At 40.1% G+C, this 21,430-nt stretch overlaps 1 protein-coding gene across 1 annotated transcript in view; it reads right to left on the bottom strand.

Annotated features, from left to right (window-relative positions):
• The window catches only part of LOC311287245 (uncharacterized protein), a 38,999-nt gene extending 18,412 nt beyond the window's left edge, over window positions 1-20,587 (bottom strand). Inside the window, exons 1-5 of the mRNA XM_084403949.1 lie at window positions 20,552-20,587; window positions 20,112-20,462; window positions 16,557-16,583; window positions 16,394-16,468; window positions 16,071-16,099 (exon numbers count right to left, since the gene is read on the bottom strand). Of these exons, the coding sequence (XP_084260075.1) occupies window positions 16,071-16,099; window positions 16,394-16,468; window positions 16,557-16,583; window positions 20,112-20,202 (222 nt within the window). The 5' untranslated portion in view covers window positions 20,203-20,462; window positions 20,552-20,587. The remainder of the gene's footprint in view (window positions 1-16,070; window positions 16,100-16,393; window positions 16,469-16,556; window positions 16,584-20,111; window positions 20,463-20,551) is intronic.
• Between the last annotated feature and the right edge of the window lie 843 nt (window positions 20,588-21,430).

The raw sequence follows: 21,430 nt of genomic DNA, 5'->3' as shown, positions 1-21,430 counted from the left end.
CAGTTAACTCAAAACAATGTCAACAAACAGTTATCATCCTCTTCCCAATTCTCCACGGCAGCACTGACTATGAGTGAAGGAAATACATAGTCATGCCCTTCTGTCCACTCTTGGATCATCGTTGTGTTATCCAGAAAGTCTCTATACTACTCTCCTAACGCCCCACTTACTTCTGCAACAAACAGCTGTATAATTCTTGTAGATTTCACTTCAGTCCTTTGGCTTATAGCTTCCACACTGCTACTCAATATATGGCCCAACTTCATATATCCAGCAGCCAGCAACCGTGAGCGTAAGCAAGCAGATGATAAAAGTCTTGAAGACAGGAGAGGGTTAAAAAACAAAGGTTCTTCCAGCAGCCAGGGCCCGACTGACAAATCAGGTGCTCTTGACACATTAAATACTTTCCAAGCTTCAAGCATAGATTTATAATACGGGGTAAGGTCTACCAACTTGGACTCTTGTAAATCCATAAGAAATAAGTGTTTATCGAGTCCTATTCCGCCTACCCTCTGCAAAAGGGCTATTGCAGTGTCCATCCAAGCAAAATTGCTGTTGTATGGCAGTCTTTGAACAGTTCGTAAACGAAAAGTCATTAGTCTTGCCTTGAGGTCCACCAAACCCTGTCCCCCTTCTTGTACAGGAAGATACAGTACAGCAGATCAGACCCAATGGTATCCAGACCAGAAAAAGTTCACCAAGTGCCTCTGAATCGCTTGAACTAGACCTGCTGGTGGTTGCAATACATTGAATTTATGCCACAGAGTGAATGCCACCAAATTATTGGCCACCCAAACTCTTCCCCTGTAGGACAACTGGGGTAGAAACTATTTCCATCTAGACAATCGTGTGCACACTTTTTCCTCTACGCCCTCCCAATTTAATTTTTGATACTCATTAGAACCAAAAAAAAAAACCTAATATCTTAAAACCCTCTAATTTCCATTTGAGGTCTCTAGGCAATTGTGGGAGATTCTCTGCAATACCTTGACCTACCCAGTTCACCTTGGCTGTTGAAGCCTTCTCATAAACAACGTGCATCAGACATCACCTTGACATCTTGTGTGTTTTTAACAAATACGGTAATATCATCGGCATAAGCACTTAAAACTGTTCTTGAAGTCTTAAAAATAGCAGGTATATGCAAGCCAGACATTTTTTCTCGTAATTTGCAAAGAAAAGGTTCAATTGCTATACTATATAGCTGTCCTGATAAAGGACACCCCTGTCTTATGCCCCTTGTTACAGAAATGGGATGGCTCAATCCACCTCCCACCTTGACAATACAAGAAGCCCCTGCATACAACAATTTCACCCATTTTAAAAAACCTTCCCCAAAACCAAAAACATTCAAAACATTGAAGAGATAGTTGTGGTCGACACGATCGAACGCTTTTTCTTGGTCCAGGGAGATTAAACCAATTTCTGTTTTAGAAACTCAAAAACAAATTGTCCGATATTGTCCTTTCTGGAACACAATATGTTTGGTCACTGTGTACAATTAAATGGAGGTACTTTTTAAGCCTAATTGCAAGGCATTTGGATAAAATTTTGTATTCAGTAGTCAATAGGGCGACTGGTCTCCAATTCTTCAAAAGAGTCAAACCCCCCTTTTTTGGCCACATTGATAAAACAGCCCGTTGACACAGGCAACATATCAGCCTTGTTACATACACAAAAAAATTCAAAAAGATCCTGTCCAATGCAATTCCAAAAATGTTTATAAAATCCAGGTTGTAAACCGTCAATGCCTGGAGATTTTCCTGAATTAAGTTGGCCCAAGGCAGCTGTTATTTCTTGATAGGATATATCTATATCCAAAGCAATCTTTGAGTCAGAGTCTATTTGAGGTAAATCTTGAAACAGTTGTGCAGAACAGTTTACATCACAATGCTCAGCAGTGTAAAGATTTGAATAGAAATCCACTGCGTGACGACGCATATCTCTTTTATCATACGTCATCCTTCCATCAGGAAGACGTAAACAGGCCATCTGTTTGTGCTTTGCCACTTTACTCTCCAAATTAAAAAAATATGCACTTGGCGCATCCATGTCTGCAACAGAAATAAAACGAGACCTTACCAAGGCCCCTTTTACTCTCTCGTTCAAATAAGATCCCAACTCCATTTTTTTCCTCTGTAACTTACTACTCAAACTAGGATCATATCTGTTAATTAATTCTGCTTCTATTGATGATATCTCATTTTCAACAGACTCAATCGTCTCTCATAACACATTAGTCGTATTGGCAGTATATTGCAGACAAAACATTTTTATATTCACTTTTCCTATATCCCACCACTGTCTTAGATTTTCAAAACTACTTTTTTTCATTTTCCACAGTTGCCAAAATATTTCAAAATACCTACAAAATTCTTTATCTTGAAGCAATCTAATATTAAAATGCCAAAAAGAGGACTTATTTGAGCTCTGAGATTTACTTATTACAATCGTAACCAAAGTATGGTCTGTAAAACCCATCGGTGTAATAGAACAATCAATAACTTGACTGCTCAACTGTTTGGATACATAAATTCTGTCCAAACGAGCAGCAGTAACTCTATTACTATTCACCTTGATCCATGTATATTGCCTCACGTCAGGGTGTTTAACCCTCCATATATCCAAAAGATAAGCTGCCCCTGTTCTTCAGTATTTCGATCAACAGAAAAATTCTCTGTACAATTCCAATCTCCCCCAACTATGACATTGCCATCATTAAAGCATTTTTTAAGAGCATTACTTAACACACCAAAAAATATGAATCTTTCAAACCCTACATTTGGTGAATAAACACTGATGAAATAATACATTTCCCCATCAATATCAGCTTTAACAACAAGACGACGGCCATTCATTGGCTCTTCTGTACTCAAAACAGTCACTCTTAAATCAGGTGAAAAGAAAATTGCCACTCCTGCACTCAAATTTGTTTTATGGCTTAATTTGTACTGCCCTTTCCACCACAGTCCCCATTCAACTTCATTTCCTACATAAATAACATGTAATTTTTTCTGCTCTATTATTTCAGATACTAATGCACATTTGTGCATATCCCTCCCCCAAGAGAACCTACTCTTAAAGCATCCATATGTAGGTTTAAGAGGGAAAGGAGAAAAACAGATAAAAGCAGCATTATAAAAAGAGACACCATGTGATGCATGAGATGGTCAGCTAAAACAAAACTTTAACGTTCTCTTTTTTTCCACATTTCTATACTTTCTAATAATTGCCATTACATGTTTCTTCAAACGAAACCTTTTATTTTCACTAAAAATCTCAAGACTCACATTCTTTTGATGTATTGAAACAGACTTCTCAAACTTCTCAATATCTGGAAAAAAATCTATCACATTGACTTGCTTCCCAAAACTATCATCCAGAAAAGCATTAATCTTCTCTAAAGTATACAATGAGGGATCATCTTGTGAGAACTCTTGAGAGTCCGCCTCACCTATAGAATCTCCCTGTGAACATAAATCAATGTCATGCATAGATGCAGCCTCATCTGACAAACCTTCATCCATGCCACTCTTATTACCTTCTTTATTGCAGCTCAACTCCATCTGCTCTTTCTCCACCACACGCTCTACACTACAAAACCTAGCCTGAATACCGCTCGTACTTGGTACAGAACGCAAGACATTTTCAACATTCAGTGTTTCAGCATTTTCTCCGTTCATATTAACAATCGCAATACTACTAAGAGCAGAAACGGTCACTTGTTCTCACTTAGCTATTTGTTTGAGTATTCTCAGGAGCATTTACACTCACCCCGAACTCCTTGGGTAAGCACAATTTGAGAAGTAACATCAATTTCTGATCCCCAAAAACATTACCTTCAACTTCGCGTTCTTTATGTGGGCACGCATGTCGTTGCCCAACATCACCGCATTCAAAACACTTCATATTACCGGTTGTTGCATAAATCATATACGGTTTCCCTTCATGTTTAACGCGAAAAGATATATCCAACGTTCTCTCTGGAGAATCCAAAACCATGTTGACATTTCTCCTGAACGACATCACATGTTTTAGAGCCAGGTGTTTGCACCCTAGAGAAATCGTTTTAAACGGACTAACAATTTTTCCAAAGCGAACTAGCTCACGCTCCAATGCTTCATTTATTATGAACGGCGGCACATTTGAAATCGTAATTTTTGAAGAAGCCGCATAGAGTGGAGTGACTTTCACTAAATCGTCATTAATAATAAGGCCATTTTCAATTATCTGATTAACAAGATTCTGCGTTTTCAGAAAAACTACAACAGCCTTATTCATACAAGAGGCAGAAGAAATATTTTCGTGGCCTACAGCTTCCCCTGTCGCCACAAGCACATCCTCCACCATTACCCCATCAGGAGGCACACACCTGAATCCATTACGCAAGGACAGTGCCTCAGCCTGGGACGCCATCCCTCCGCACAAACACTCGCTGTAACAGCAACAATAAATGAAAAATAAACACTTACCAAACCATGCAGAAATAAGTTGAAATGGGGAAAAAAAGAAATATAGGTGAAAGTCCACTACTCAGTTTTTGCCCCCCCAACACCACTCTCACACGTGCAAACTCCCAGAATTCCAGAGAGAGAGAGAGAGAGAGAGAGAGAGACAGAGAGAGAGAGAGAGAGAGAGAGAGAGAGAGAGAGAGAGAGAGAGAGAGAGAGACCCAATAAAGGGACCCAGAGAATAAAAGAGACAGAGCAATAGTTACAATCTTCTTTTATCCTTTCCCTGACTATGTGACTAAAACCCAAATGTGAGATGTTTAAACTGACCAATCAGATAATTATAACTTCCCCCATGGTACTACATGTGTGACAATTCATCGACCCCTGAAGTACACACATCTTGGCCTACAGTGATCACTATCAGCCCCTCTGTGCCTTTAGGAACTACAGATGGTCATTGTGGTGAAAGAGGGGGTGAAAAACAGTAAAGCAAACGTCTTTGTTCATTTCAAATATCTTGGATTATTTTCAATCCTACAATGTCTTTAGAGAAAATACAGATTTCTTTACCTGTGAGAAGTGAAGAGAGAATGATCAGTCCCAGCAGACACAGATCACACTTATCAGCCATTTTGTGTTTCTGTCAGTCTTTCTCTTCATTATATATAGTTACAGCTCTTTCTTTAAACATCATCATATCCTCCTGTGGTTATTCACTTCCTATGATCTCATCAAATGAGTGAACACACTGTCTCAACACACATCTGCTCTGAACAGTTTATTGGCTACTTTTGCACACGAGAGAATTACTGTTAGAGTCACTTCTTTATTTTAGCAGTTTCCCACATGACGTTAAAATCTAGAAAAACAATTATTACATTATTAGTGAGAAAATTGTTTTGTTACTGAAAAGGTTTCCACTATCCATGACTAACTTGTAGAATTTTTTTAAGGTATTTTGAAATGATTAACGTCAGCTCCAGTTTGGTGAAACAGAAAGTATTTGCACACACTTCATTAGTGTCTGTAAAGCGGATATTAAATGTCTTCAGGAAGAGTTTCTACACATGGATTATAATGTTCTGCTTTACTCTCTCCAGCCCTGAGAAAATAGATCCGTTTATTGATTCTGTATTTATTGTTGCCCCTAAGTAGTGATGGTGAAATGAAGCTTTGTGAAGCACTGGGGCTTTCCCCCTTGACTGTATTGTGAAATGGTTCATTACTCGAAGCTTTTCAACACGTTGCACACTAACGACATCTTGTGGTCAAAAGGTGGAAAAGCTGCCTTTCTGTCCCAGAAGACACATCCATTTTTTTATTGTTTCATTTAATAAATCTCTTTGTGCTCTGTAAACCACAAAGCAATACAATTAATCCTCATAATTCATGTGTTAGTGTTGATGTAGTTCTTACACAATGTATGAACAAACAACTGTATGAATGAATTTATGAAAAAAATAATAAATGGGACTAATTAACTTGTACAGAAACAGTTCTTATGAATCTGCTTTAAACAACAAATGCAGCCTTATTCACATAAACTTTAGCCTCAGTCCTAATCCTACGAGTTCATAGGCAAGGCTCATGTAGGCATATATAATCAAAATAAAATTAAATTATTGTGGAATGGTGAAGTGCTTGTGAACTGGGGAGCTGACTGTCAAGGTGTGGGTTTGTGTCTTGTTCTTGTCTATCATGTGTTCCCCTGTCTTTTCATGTTTAGCTGTCTCCCGTTATGTTGATTAGTCTTCCCAGGTGTCTCTGATTAGCCACGCCCCCTTGTTATCTTGTTTAGCTTGTTTGCCTTTGTATTTAAGCTCTGTGTCTAGTTCAGTCTTTGTGAGTTCTTGATGTTGTAATGTTGCATGTTGTCCCGTCCCGTCCCGGAGTCTTAGTCTTAGTCTTAGTCTTAATTCAAGTTTATTTAATAAAACACTGCTGCATTTGGATCCTGCTTCCTGCTTCCTGCTTCCTGCCTCTGCATCTAACAGAAGAACTCACCACAAAATGGATCCAGCAGTTGTTAGCAACCAGGCCTTGAGGAAATTCCTTTCTTCGATGTTCCAAGATGGCCAGCCAATTGAGAGGTATGCAAGGGACTTTTTGTCTTGCTGTCACCTGGGAGCGTTAGATGACACCCAGCTCATGGACCTGTTTTGGAGCGGGCTGGATGATGACGTTGTTCATTTGATGCCGGAGGACTATACCGGCTGGACCCTAGAAGGGTATGTCGACCTGGCCCTCTTCCTTGAGCGGTTTGGCATTTACTGTGGGCTTGGCTGATGAAACACCCTGCAAGCTCACAGTACCCCCAGAGCCCTCACCGCTGGTCGCGTCCAGTCCAGAGTCTTCACAGCTCCATGTCCCGTCTGCCCAGCCAGAGTCAGTTCACGTCTCGCCCGCCCAGCCTGGGAATCGTCACGTCTTGCCAACCATCAAGCCAGCCACTGGATCGGTCTATGGATGTACGGGACCGGTTTTCCAGCGTGGCCGATCCCCCGATTATGTCTGCACGTGCTGCCAAGAGGGCCATCGTTCAAATGTTTCGTCCTGTCGAGCCTATGCATCATGTCACGTCTGCCGATCCCGAGACTGTTCACGTCACGTCTGCCGAGCCAGAGACTGTTCACGTCACATCTGCCGAGTCAGAGCTTCACGTCAGTCCTGCCAAACCAGAGCTTCACGCCAGTCCAGCCGAGGCTGCACTTCATGTCAGTCCAGCCGAGCCTGAGACTGAGAGCGTAATCCCGCCGAGCCTGAGACTGAGAGCGTCATGCCCGTCAAGTCAGAGTCTGTGAGTGTCATGCCCTCCGAGCCAGAGCCAAAACTCTCTTCGCCGCTGGTCCCGTCCAGCCCAGAGCTTCCTTCGCCGCTGGTCCTGCCCAGCTCAAAGCCCTCTTTGCCACTAGTCCTGTCCAGAAAGAAAATGATAACGGAAGTGGACACTCGCTGGAACAGCACTTGTAACATGCTGGAGCGTCTCTGTCAGCTGAGAGAGCCAGTGGGGGCAGCCCTGACCTCTCTAAAGACTGACGTCACCCCTCCTACAGCCCTTTTCCGCCAGGATACAGTAGAGCTTTCGGGAGAGAAAAGGGTGTCTGCCTCCAAAGTAAAGATGCTTAATCATGCTGTAACGAGCAAGCTAGAAGGCCTCAATTCAAAGTTAACAAGGCATCTGGGTGACAGCCTTGTGCGGAGGGTCAGGGAACATGCAGTACATTTAGAATCAATAAGCGTGATGACCATACCCACATTATTGGATCCCAGATTAAAAAAAAACTGGGATTCTTAAGTCAAGGGAAACTGCAAGAAGCGGTATCAAGATTAAAATCTGAATGCGCTTCTGTAATCAGAAATTCTGGTCTCCATTCTGCTTCCACCAACACACCCCCAGCTCAGGTTTTGAGGTTTTGTCTGAGAAGAGGAATCATCTAAACCCCAACACACTTGAAACAATTCTGTTCCTCAATAAAAGTAATTTGTAATCCTTCCTTCACCCACCCCAACCTGCAGTGTTGCAGTTTGCTCCTCTACATCCCCAGTCCCATAAGCACAACACTGCACTAAAACTAGTAACAGTTCACTGCACTAAACGACCCAGAAACAATTCTTAACCTTTCCCACCCCACACTTTTCTGTTTATTACACTTCCTCCACCATAAGCACTGCACTCAACACAGTCTCACTTTTGTTGTTTATACTGTCACTATCCAAACAATTTATGAATAATTAATGAACTGTGTGTGACAGTTGTCTCTGCACAAGTAAATTCGGACATATTTTATTCTATACCCAGGCAATGGACAATTGTCTGCTCAGGTTATTGGTTCAGTATTGATTTATTTGTCTGCTGTTTCTTTGCACAGTCGCTAGGTGTCACTAGTGAGCAATGCTGAATGAAGCTTCGAGTAATGACCCTTTGAGTGAAGCAATGGGCTGCGAGGTCTCAGTGGTTCAGGAAGCCTCATTTTGCCATCACTAGGGAAGTGTCTCTTTATAGTGTGAGCCGGTGATGATGTGCAGGAGAGGTAAATCAGACTTCCGGGGAGAGGGAACGAGTGAGCGGAGCGTGCTGATCTGCGTGACACACTTATTACTAACCAGTTTTACTTTATTTCTGGACTCATAGAAACACTGAGCAGTGTTCATTTAACACTGGTAAATTTGCTGTGTAGAGTTTTATTGCACCTGCGTATAATGACAATAAAGACTATTCTACTCTTTTATATCCTACTTTATTCTGCTCTATTCTTTATGGATGTATGAAACATTCACAATAAGATGAATATCATTCATTTAGAAACATGAATTTTCATTTAATGCTAACTTTAAGCATCATTAGTAGAGATATCTGCAGTATGATATTTACAAATAATAATGCAAATATCCTCTTATTTTAATGTCCATAAACTGTTAATAGTTTAACATTACAGCATGTTTTAATATTTTACCCTGTCTAATAAAACCCATATGACTGATGTTTTAAACCTCATGTTATTAAGTTGTAATGTAATGTAATCACTTATATTATTTTACCATGGCTTGTGCTTGGAAGATATTTTTTTTTATCTCAATATAGCATTGCTGCTAGCTTACCTCTTCTCTGCTCTGCGTCAATAACAAGTACTGTTCTCAGAATAGGTTAAACCAGATTTGAGGAAGTGAAACATGGTGTTGAAATGTTCAGCATTTCCTTGTAGCTCAGAGTGTGGTAATGGACTCTCTTGTCTAGTGCTGTTATCATCCTAGGTCCCCTCTATTTTTTTATTTTTCTTTATTTAAAAAAAAAAATTGAATATCAGTAATTTTTTTGTACCCCCTTAAAATAGCAGTTACTGCCAAACGTACTTCTGTTTTCTGTAATATTGACCAAGACATAGTCCTGTTCTGAATCGTCTGTTTCCACATCGACAGTCTGGTTCAGAGTCATCCTGATAGAAATCACTCTTAGTAAAAATGGTACAAAAGCTGTCACTGGGCCAGAACCTTTTCAAAAGGCACCTTTGTACACAGGTACTAATATGTACCTTTAAGGTGGCAATCAAGCGGCAACCTTCCGGTCTCTCTTGCGAAGCCGATACAGAAGTAACTAGAACTGCAGTTCATTGTCTGGCCACTAGAGAGAGGCTGCAAAAGAGAGTCAATTCCATATATCCCCCATGTTAAAATGCCCAACTTTATAGCAGAAAACAATATGTTTACAGCCTGGAACAAAAATTGATTTTGGTCTAAATAACTAATCTTGCCCTTCATGAAAACTGTGAGGGGGTGAATTTATTTATAACTCATCCGTTTAAATAACATTAAGCCTTAAAGTTCTGCATAATTAAGGGCGGGGCCACTTGAGTGACAGGTGGATTGCCGCTGATGTCAGCCTGTCACTATCAGCAGTTTGTCTGTCTGTTAGCGTCACGTCACCTCAGAAAATTCCAGCCGCTGAACTTGGCATCTCTGCCGTGTTTGTGCTTTTTTGGGATTATTTCATACAATTGAATACACCCATTACTTCGCCCACGCCTTTGGACTCCGTCGTGGTCGAGTAGTGGTCGAGAGAATAACCAGCACTGTTTTCCAGTTGTGATATATTTGGAGAAGGCATTCGACTGTGTCCCTCGCGGTGTCCTGTGGAGGGTGCTCTGGGAGTATGGGGTCCGGGGCCCTTTGCCAATAAGGCCCTTTGCCTTTGGCAGTAAGTCAGACTTGTTCCCGGTGCATGTTGGACTCCGGCAGGGCTGCCCTTTGTCGCCGGTTCTGTTCATAATTTTTATTGACAGAATTTCTAGGCACAGCCAGGGGCCGGAGGGGGTCAGGTTTGGGGACCACACGATTTCCTCTCTGCTCTTTGCGGATGATGTTGTCGTTCTGGCCCCATCAGACCAGGTCCTTCAGCATGCACTGGGACGGTTTGCAGCCGAGTGTGAAGCGGCTGGGATGAGAATCAGCGCCTCCAAATCCGAGGCCATGGTTCTCAGTCGGAAAAGGTTGGCTTGCCCACTTCAGGTTGGTGGAGAGTTCCTGCCTCAAGTGGAGGAGTTCAAGTATCTTGGGGTCTTGTTCACGAGTGAGGGAAGGATGGAATGGGAGATTGACAGACATCTGCAGTAATGTGGTCGATGTACCGGTCAATCTACGTTCCTACTCTCACCTATGGTCATGAGCTGTGGGTCATGACCAAAAGGACAAGATCCCGGATACAGGCGGCCAAAATGAGCTTTCTCCGCTGGGTGGCTGGGTGATCCCTTAGAGATAGGGTGAGAAGCTTGGCCACTCGGGAGGAGCTCAGAGTAGAGCCGCTCCACATCGAGAGGGGTCAGCTGAGGTGGCTCGGGCATCTGTTCCGGATGCCTCCTGGACACCTTCCCTGGAAGGTTTTCCGGGCGCGTCCCACCGGGAGGAGACCCAGGGGAAGACCTAGGACACGCTGGAGGGATTATGTCTCCCGGCTGGCCTGGGAACGCCCCCCCGGAAGAGCTGGAGGAAGTGTCTAGGGAGAGGGAAGTCTGGGCATCTTTGCTTAGACTGCTGTCCCAGCGACCCGGCCCCGGATAAGCGGAAGATGGATGGATGGGTTGTCCAGTTGTTTTCCTCTGTGAATATGCACTGGATGTCTGACAATTTCGTTGCTTTTTGGATTTCAGATTTAAAAGTGTCTATAGATATAGAGGCTACACTCATTTACTTGAACTTCTGAGGTTATATCTATGGTTTGACCCATTAGAGAGGCGGCCAAAATCAGAATTTAAAATGGACTGAATAATAAAGCTCTCTACGAACTTGACGAGCGATGCCGAGCTGACGGACCATAGACTGTAAAAAAAGAGTGACTGACATGTATGCACATAAATCACTGTTACACACAAACAAGCTCAGAGTAATATTGTAAGTTACTGCATAATACATTTTCAACTAGCAGAATAGTACAGAATCAAGATACACAGTCTCACTTGTAGCTATGTCTTTTAACTATTATAATATTTCGAAGGGCAAAAACATGAACTTTAACTATTGGCTTTACATCATCAGCTGTCACTTTATAGCGAGGCCTTTAGCATATAGCATTAGCTCCTTAGCCTGAGCTAACTCGATCACGTCGAGCTAGGCGGGCGTGGCTTCAGCAACAGGTCAATACCAATAGCCTCAGCTCACCCACGTCACGCCTCTTTGCCCATTTTCTGTTATCCGGGAGTGACGCGCTGCCAAGATGGCGACAGCCGGCTCCGCCCACTTTAGGCTTCAAAAACGCTCTTCAGAAACCAACAGGTGAAGTCACACACACTACACACTTATTTTTTTACAGTCTATGGTGCCAATTTGCACGCTTAAGGTATAAAGTTGTACCCTTTGAAAAAAGTACTTTTTTCTGAGAGTGATTAATATTGTCTTGATCAGAGTCAGAGTTGATATCTTCATGATCTCCATCATGGGGATTATGGAGACTATAACAGAAGTAAGTGCTGTTTCTCATTCAGAGGTGGACAGTAACAATTTACTAGAGTACTGTACTTAAGTACACTTTTTGAGTGTCTGTACTTTACTTGAGTATTATTTTTTCTGGAAACTTGTTACTTTAACTTCACTACATTTAAAAGACAAATATCATACTTTTTACTCTACAATTATATCAAGGTCCTTGAGTAGAAAGTAGTTGTGTTAGTCAGGGCATGATTTTTTTCATTTTCACTCTTAGGGTCACGTGTCGTGAAGCCCGGGGATTAGTAGGGGAGACCGGGGACAGTTGCAACAGTGGATGGTTGCAACATGTCATTTTTCTCCAATCAGAAACAAGCTAGAGTGATGACACTCACACTGCACATGCACAGTTAGACCCTCCACCCACCAAGAAGACAGAACACATATTCAACAAATGTTGCATTTATTGTACAAAACTTGTTTTGGAGGTATGAAAGTAAATTTTTTCATGAGATATATTTTTGTCATACTGTCCTGAAATTTTGTATGAATTAATCAACACTTACTTAGTTTGAATTATTGTTTTGTTGACTTCTAAGTGACATGGTTAGCATGTGTCAAAGTCAGTGTGTCTAGCAGGAATATGATGCTCTGTCATGGCTGATAGGGTTGGGGACGGTTGCAACAAGTTATAAATTGCATGTTTAATAAAAGTTTGTTGCATTGCAAATTGTTCAATTCTTCCTGTCTGAAACTGAAATATGGAGAGATTGAATAGCATCTGTAACACCTGCACACTGAATCTATGTAGGCAAGGCCTATGTTCTACACATGAACAAACAAAACTCAATAACTGTTATTTGATAAATATGACTAAATAAATAAATTATAGGCTACAATAATATTATTGAAATAAATAATACTATAATATTATAGTATAGGCCTAAAACAGTTAATATTTTCAGAATTCTTTGCTCATTGAGATAAAAAGCTTAAGTTAATTAATGAAATTTAAGGTATTTTTAACATGTTGCAACCGTCCCTGGGTTGTGTTGCAACCGTCCCCTGGGTCGGGGTCAGTTGCAACATCTGGCTTCTTCCATTCAAATAAATGTGAACGATATGTCATATATAATCATCTTTAAATGGTATGGGTAATTAGCAGACAGATGCAAGTTTAATGTATACAAATTTGGTTGGTCTAGTCATAATAGTCTCTGAGTAACTGAGAGAAATGCAAAAAGTGTTGCAACTGTCCCCGGTCTCCCCTACAATTTCTCTCTACTAGTGATCTTTTAATGATCCCTTGTACATTAAACAGTCTATATACAAGCACCTTTTTGTGATATATATATATATATATATATATATATATATATATATATATATATATATATATATATATATATATGAGCAGAGTCCAAAAGTATAGGCCGACATTTGTCTTTTTAAAAGAGTGCCTGATCCTCACTGTTTTCATCTGGGATTGGGTCAGGAATTGACTGGATAATCTCATCAACCCTCTGCTGGCAGATGCTGGAACAACACCATCATGGCAGTAACATCATTTATTCATCGACAGCAAATGTGATAAAGCCAATGCTTCATGTAAAATGTTAGTGTTTATGTGTGTTTAAAATCTGCAAAATAAAGAGAAACAGGACTATCACATATGCAAAACCTCAGATGATCTCTTATAGATCATTTAACTGAGAGAGTTACTCAGGAGAATAGAGAAAGCTCAGATATGCAAGACTCTGAAATGGACTTCAAGTGCAGCATTCAGTGTGATTTCCAGATGATGGAGATTTTGCAGGATGCATTTGAACACGTTCAGAGAATAGCTCTGTTCTCAGAACAGGTTAAAGCGCTGATAAAGCTGTGAAGCAGATTTGAGGAAGTGAAACATGGTGTCGAAATGTTCAGTGTTTCCTTGTAGCTCAGAGTGTGGTAATGGACTCTCTTGTCTAGTGTTAGTGCTGTTATCATCCTAGGTCCCCCCTATTTTTTTTTTTTTTTTTTTGTAATAAATCAGTAATATTTTTTTTCTCAAATAGCTTTGCAGTTACTGCCAAACGTACTTCTGTTTTCCAGTGGCGGCTGGTGGGTTTTCAAATAGAGGGTTTTTAAAAGGAGCAAGTTTAGTTATGTCTGTTTTTACAGGAATTGAAGAGACAACTTTTATTTTAACTCATGATTTTTCATGCTTTTTATTGTCACATGTGAAAAATAGAAAGAAATAGCTAGCATTTCATTTTGTGACATATACACATTGCAAAGTCAAATTTTAGGATATGTTATGACAATATAATGTGAGCAGACACTGATGTAATTCTCAGACGGACGTCTCTCTGTAGAAGAAACAGCTGATATACAACAGCTGATATAGCTGATATTGGCTGTGAGACTTCAGTGTAAACGCCCACTGCTGTGATTGGCTGCTGAGAGACTTCAGTGTAAACGCCCACTGCTGTGATTGGCTGTTGTGAGACTTCAGTGTAAACGCCCACTGCTGTGATTGGCTGCTGTGAGACTTCAGTGTAAACGCCCACTGCTGTGATTGGCTGCTGTGAGACTTCAGTGTAAACGCCCACTGCTGTGATTGGCTGACATCCTTGCATATGGAATATCTCGCATTACATGTGGAACTCTCTCGAAAACTTTTACTATTACAGCTATTATACGTTTTTACTATTATAGCTATCTGGATTAACGAATCGTGAGAAGTTTTTTTTAAGTATTTAGATCTATTCCCGTCACATAAAAGGTTGCAATGATGAGCATTGAGCAGATGACAGCCTGTTGATCGCGTGAATGAAGATCTTATCATTGCAACGCAGTTTCTGCACTCACTAATGATTTCACCAATGCAAACATGAGGTAAGTACAGTAAGAGCTTCGTTGTGCAGTATAAAAGCGTCATTGATTTCATAACGAGTTTTGGCAAGTGTCCAGATAAACTCGCACTGTGTGATTGATTGACAGCTTGGGCGATTGGAAAGGGATTGTTCTTTGGTCGCTTTCTGTATATATATTAATCACAGTTTAAGTAAGATTATATTCATCCTACTAAGAGAAACGATGTGAAGTTGATCGTTTAGTCACTGGCTTGATTTACTGATGCATAAACAGTATTGAACGACTTAGAGAGAAAGATTATGTATGAACTTGAACAATTACACATCAGACATTCACATAACCCACCGGTTCTTCAGAGGCTCGGATGAAGGAACTAAAAAAATACCTTTGTGTTCATTTGCACATCCAAACACTGAGCAACTGCCATGCTTGTTTGTAAGCCATGATGTCTCTCGAGGAAAAACCAATATCGCGCAGCTCATTTTCTCATGGACGGGCCAAATTCTCTTTGCGGGCAAAGAAGAGAAAGGGGAGGTGACCTTTGCCCTTATGACGACATAAGGGGAAGATTTCTAGATTCGCCCGTCTGAGCTTTCATTTTCTCAAAAATTCCCAGGGCTTGGTTTACACCCATCAAAACGTCTAGCCACTGGGGGAACCATAGGCAGGCTAGGGGAACTAAATATTTAGGTTAAAAAATCTCATAAAGTGAAATTTTCCTGCAATGGGACCTTTATTGTTTATTTGTGAAGGTCTTGTTCTTGTTCACAGAGGCGTAAAGTTCATCCTACGGTTGATCTTCTCTTCCTCTGATGGCAGCATAAGTCACTGTATCATCATGATCCTGAAAGAACAGATTCTGTCCATCAGTGTTTGAACCCCAGCGATTATTATTATTATTATTAGAGCATGAGCTTCATTTATCTGAGAGTCAAACTCATGTGCTGGTATCTACTCACATTGAGTGATTTTACTGGCTTTGTATTGGAAGAAGTGACCTCAGAATAAGTCACATCATCTGTCTGCTCCTAAACATCAATGCAAACGTGCAGAGAGTCAAGTTTAACACACAGAACAGACATATCTCTCACTATAACATGTAGAATAACACAAAAGCTTTTAAATCACATTATTGAACAGACAAGTGAACGTAATGTTTGATGATTTAGTGGACTCACATTGGCTCTTGCAGCGGGAGGAATGGACATGTTGATCGTCTCATACGTCCCTTCATGATCATTCTCATCTTTGACCTTCAGAACAAACAGTTAAACTGCATGAATGACACTTTATTGAGCTTTAAAGACAGTAATCAAATCTAAATCACTGCATTACTGAACTCACCGCAGAGTCGCCAGTCCCTCTTTTATTATCTGAAAACAAGTGCCTCATGAAATTTGAGTATTTATGAGCAAACACAATGTTAAGCATTAAGATTTTCAACAATCAGATTTTGTTGAAGCATTAAAATGAATAATAAAAATGATTGTTGACTTGATAACTCTGTGATATTGACATTACAGAATTTCTCAGCAGGAATAAACTTCTGTTTGAGAATTTCATATAATCCACATGTTTCTATGATACTTACAGTCTGAACATGATGTGTTTGTTTGCTCATCTGAACTGTTTTTAATTGTTGTAAAGGAGTAAATCTGAAAACTCACCAGCTCTTTTTCTGCAGATCAGCCAGAGAAGAGCAAGAAGGAGAACAGCGACTGCAGCGACAGAAATCACTATGACTGAAGAAGAGATCGAGCACAGAGTCAGAGACGGACAGGGCAGATTGGGGACAATTACAGACAAAGACAAAACACTGTGATCATGTACCTGTGTTTTTATTCCAGTGATCTGTGCCTGGTGTGTTTGTAGTCGAATGATCCTCAGAGTCTGTGTCTGGTGAAAAGGATGAATGGGGACAATTATATACAAAGACAAAAGCCATCGACAATGGTGACATGCTTCATGTCGCAATGCATGCTGGGAGCCACCCATAGTATAAAACTCATGGCTCCCAGCATGCATTGCGGCATGAAGCATGTCACACCACACAACTCTATATAGTATATTAGACTTTTATTTAGATTTAAAAAAATATATATTTTCTCCAACAGCCCAAGCACACACACAGGCCTATATAATGGTGTGTAAAACAAATGTATAATTTATAATCAGCTCCATATTGGATTCCAAGTGATCAAGAGGCGTGATAGTTTGTCCCAAAGCTTGTCTACTCTTCTGCTACACACTCAAAAGTATGAACCTTTTCTTACCAAAAAGAGTACATACTTTTAGGGCGTAGTATAAGAAGGTGAATTGAGCATTAGAGTAAAAAAAAAGTGAAGTCGGCCATTTTCTCTTCAGTTTCATCTGAGCTGTTGAGGTGAATGGCAGGACAAACTTTCTCCGGTCAGACAGAAACAAAATGTAGGCAGAGATAACTATTTTTCTTTATATATATATATATATATATATATATATATATATATATATATATATATATTTAAATATATACTAGCGTTGTATGATCACGCTCTTATTAATGTGAATGCTTTCTGCGCTGTACACACACAAAAACAAAAAAGACGCGCGTCAGTTTCGAGTTCTTTTTTTGGGCTTGAACAAACCATAACACACACAAATGATCCCAAAATGTCCGTTTTGTCGAGTGTCCTCATAAGAGCAGTCTAAGGGTGTATTCACACCTGACTTGTTTGGTTCGATTGAATTGAACTCAAGTTCGTTTCCCCCCTTGGTGCGGATCTTTTGGGCAGGTGTGAATACAGCAATCTCACTCGGGTGCGGACCGAACAACCGTACCGAGACCCGGGTGAAGAGGTAGTCTCGGTCCGGTGCCAAACGAACTCTGGTACGGTTTGTTTAAGGTGTGAACATGAACCAACCCAATTGTAAAAAGCACTCTGCCTTTTTTGACAGGGTCAGAGTTTTACTATGTAATTTGGGGTGAAGAAATGCCTATAGGCTACATTAATCTGTGATCCGTCCGGACCAGCTGCCACACGGTTCGGCACGCATGTGATTCGCGGATTAACTACTAAATTTAACCATCATAGAGTGAAAGTGTATCATTTGGACGTGTTCAAACATTTTTCAACGCAAAAGGAGCGAAAATCGAGACAGAGAGGTGCGTTTCAGACAGCGCTTGAACACCGAATTCATTCCTCTTTTGCGTTTCCTTGCCCTTGAACGGACACACATGCACACAACATTGTTAAAAACGAATCTACCCGTCTCGCAAGTATTTTCTCGGTTATGTCATAGTTGATGTTTGTGATTTTTTTCGGTCCATGCATTCGGTCTTAAAGTGACAGCAGACACCCAATATTCCTACCGTTGTCTGTGTCATTATTAAGATTAATAAAATAACAAAATACAACTTTAAGAAAGATGAAACTATATTTATTTTCTAATAAACTAACAAATAGTTTTATTTTACATTTAGGCTTAATAATTTCTGTAGCCTACCTGAATACTACTGTTAGACTTTGTAACTTTATTTAATATTTATCTCTGCTTGTAATTTGTGTATTTGTTCTTATTTTATTACTGACTGTTCACTTGTTTTTAAGAATGTTTGAACTTTATCAGTTAAGAGCATGCTCTCTCCGCCAGAACCGTCTTGCAGCACATCTTCGTCTTTGCAAAATCCTAATTACAACATCATATGATGCTCATTAGTTTCTTCATATTGCGTTTGTAGAGAATAACACCAAATCAGTAAAATAACAAATATTGCATTACAAAATATCTCCATGCTGAGAATGTTTTTGCACTTCCCTGCTTGAGAATTCCTGTCCAATGAATGGATGACCATAGCACACATTTGTGTTTACAAATTTTTGTTAACAAATTTTGCAAAAAGAGCAGTGTGAAAGCGAACCGTACCAAACAAAAAAAATCAACATCCTATTTGGTCCGGACCAAAGCAAGTTAACAATCGGACTTTCCTGGTGTGAATACACCCTTAAATGATTTAAATAAAGTCTTAAATGAACGTGAGGAAATGTGGCGCGTGTCAGATTGCGTCTCTGTCAGCAGCGGCTGGTCTTAAAGTGTCATTATGTTAATCAAAGAACAAAGGTAAGAGAGTAAATGACTCACTCAGACCCGGCGCCAGGAGGATTATTATACCGGTAGCCTAATCATCATGAATGCACTCCGCTTTTAACACATCTCCGGCGAACGGCTTCTTCACGCAAAAGAAAAACTCTTCAACTCTTTGCAGTGAAGTTCAGAGACCTATGTGGCGTTTCCCTGATGGATCGAGGTTGTTCGTTAACTTTATTTTATACGTGCAATTCACACGAGCTCTATAGTGGACGTTATTGAGTGCACTTATTCAATCCCACATTGCGCTGCATTAACGAGTGTACAGCTTATGTACGCTCAACGGCTGTCCGAATTCGCTCACTCTTTTTTTCAGTCACTCCTTCAAGTGAACGGTGTTAGTGGACTAACGTAGGGAATAGGCCTAACTTAGTGAATGAGGGTTTAGGGGGCGATTTCGGATTCAACCCATGTTCTCAAGCAGTGAAAAATAGAGGACATTGACAATGCGCTGACAGACAGGACTGAGCAGGAAATATTTAATATGAAACAAAGTCTCAACTTTCAAATTTGGTCAGTCAAAGAAAATTAAACAGTAAATAGGCCTACCGTTTTGTGGCTCTGTAATGTGTCGTGACAGATTGCCTCAGTTAAAGCTAAGATCAAATCCACCGACGTTAATCTATAACTCTCCTGAATGCTTTGTCGGACAAAAATGGTGGATTTTGATTGGTCAGACTCAGATCACATGTCAATCAAACTCCCTGCGAATAATGAATTGATGCAAATTTAAAAGTGAAAGTGAAGTGCACAATCCCGCACCAGCTTTTTAGAAGCTATGTGATTTCTGCTTTCTGGGAGAATCAAGTGAAAGAACCGGAGTGTTATATGAACACACTACTCTCACTGTTTATACTAAACATGTCCTAGAATATGCATAAGTACGCTAATTGGGACACACCATAATAGTCCATGAAATGAAACTAAAACAAAAACTCAATGTGACAATCATACTGTAGAATATGACAGTCATAATTTGATGAGTTAACACTCAAGATAACCATATTTTACCTTTGATCATCACATTACATAAAAAAGTTAATATTTTTGCTGTCAAGTTTCAATTCCTTTATTATTTCCAGCATCACGTTTTGGACTGTTACTTCACTGCAGTTCATTAGTTTGAAGCAATGCTTTGAGTTACTCTTCTGTGAGAGTCAAAGAAGCTTTTGTTCCCTCAGTTTGTTCTGGTTCAGTGATACTGATAGACCTTAGTGTTACTGACATTATGAGGCTCTTCTAACACTGTTTTCTCACCTGAATACTTGACAGTGTATCTGACTGAGGTCTTGAGTTGATTTCTGTGAGTAAGCTGACATCTCCACTCTCTGTTGTTATCTTCATTCATGAGTGTTGTAGTCAGATTTATGATGAAACAGTGATCTGATGATGATAATATATGATATCTGGAGTCTGTCTTCAGATCAACACCAGCCTGATTCACCCACAACAGCTCAAATCTCCCAGAACTGACCAGATCATCACAGGAGAGTGTAGTAAATAAATACAACTGACAGGAGAGAGTCACAGAGCGGCCTGGACTGATCTCAGTCTGTGAGGATGAAGATGATGATGATGATGATGATGATGATGATGGAGACACTGAAACTGAACACAAGACACAAATCACAGACTCTTCAATCATCATCTGAGTTTAAAGGGAGAATTTTAAATTGACCACATAATCATAAACTTACCATGAAGAACATGCAGAAAAACACGTGCATCAGGAGCTTGTTTTTGGTTGTTTATTTGTTGGCAGGTGTAAGATCCATGATCTTCTTCTGTGACGTTCTTGATGTTCAGAGAGCAGTCAGACTCCAGACTCAGTCTCTCATGTCTCTCTGTGTCTTTATTTTTTTTCCCTAAAGTAATCAGTTTAACTATCTCTGAAGGTCTGATGCTGTTATAGTAGGTCCATGTAGTTTTAGATGTGCAGTCAGAAAGAGTTTTATTACAGGACAGACGCACATTTTCACCAGAACTGATGAACACATGATCATCTCCACTGGTTCCTGAAACACAGTATATCTCAGTGATCATTATGATATATATTAATAAATGAAACCATAAACATACCAGCATAAAAAGCAGAAGTTTTAAATCATAGTATTTTTCCTCACTTAAAGCAAACACACACTCTCCAGAATAAACTATTAATCTTCATCAGAGAGCTGTTCAAATCACTGACACACTCTTAATATGAAGATAATTCTTCATCATCAGATGTTTGAGTGACACTATGTCCAGTATCAGGAATAATACAGTATGATCTGTGTGTATCAATACACAACTCTGAGATCACAACGTGAATGTGTGCAAGAATAAACTGAGCATGTTCAAATGAACTCTTTCCAGACTAATTCCACTAAATGTTGTAAGGGTGGATTTCCTGCAAGACTGCCGAATGACTAAAGAAACATTGTCAGCAAGATGGTAGAAAACTGTATATTTCTTGTCTATTCCACCCACTGCCACTTATACCAACGACGGAAATAAGCGCAGTTACAATAGATTAATATGTGGGAGAGCGTTGCTGTAGAGAGTAACAATATTGTATTGCAATAGAAAGCACT

Source organism: Rutilus rutilus (assembly GCF_951802725.1).
Source record: "Rutilus rutilus genome assembly, chromosome: 1".
In the NCBI taxonomy this organism is placed as follows: Eukaryota; Metazoa; Chordata; class Actinopteri; order Cypriniformes; family Leuciscidae; genus Rutilus; species Rutilus rutilus.
The sequence above is the reverse complement of the archived record's forward strand: the minus strand, read 5'-3'. Positions and strand labels throughout refer to the sequence as shown.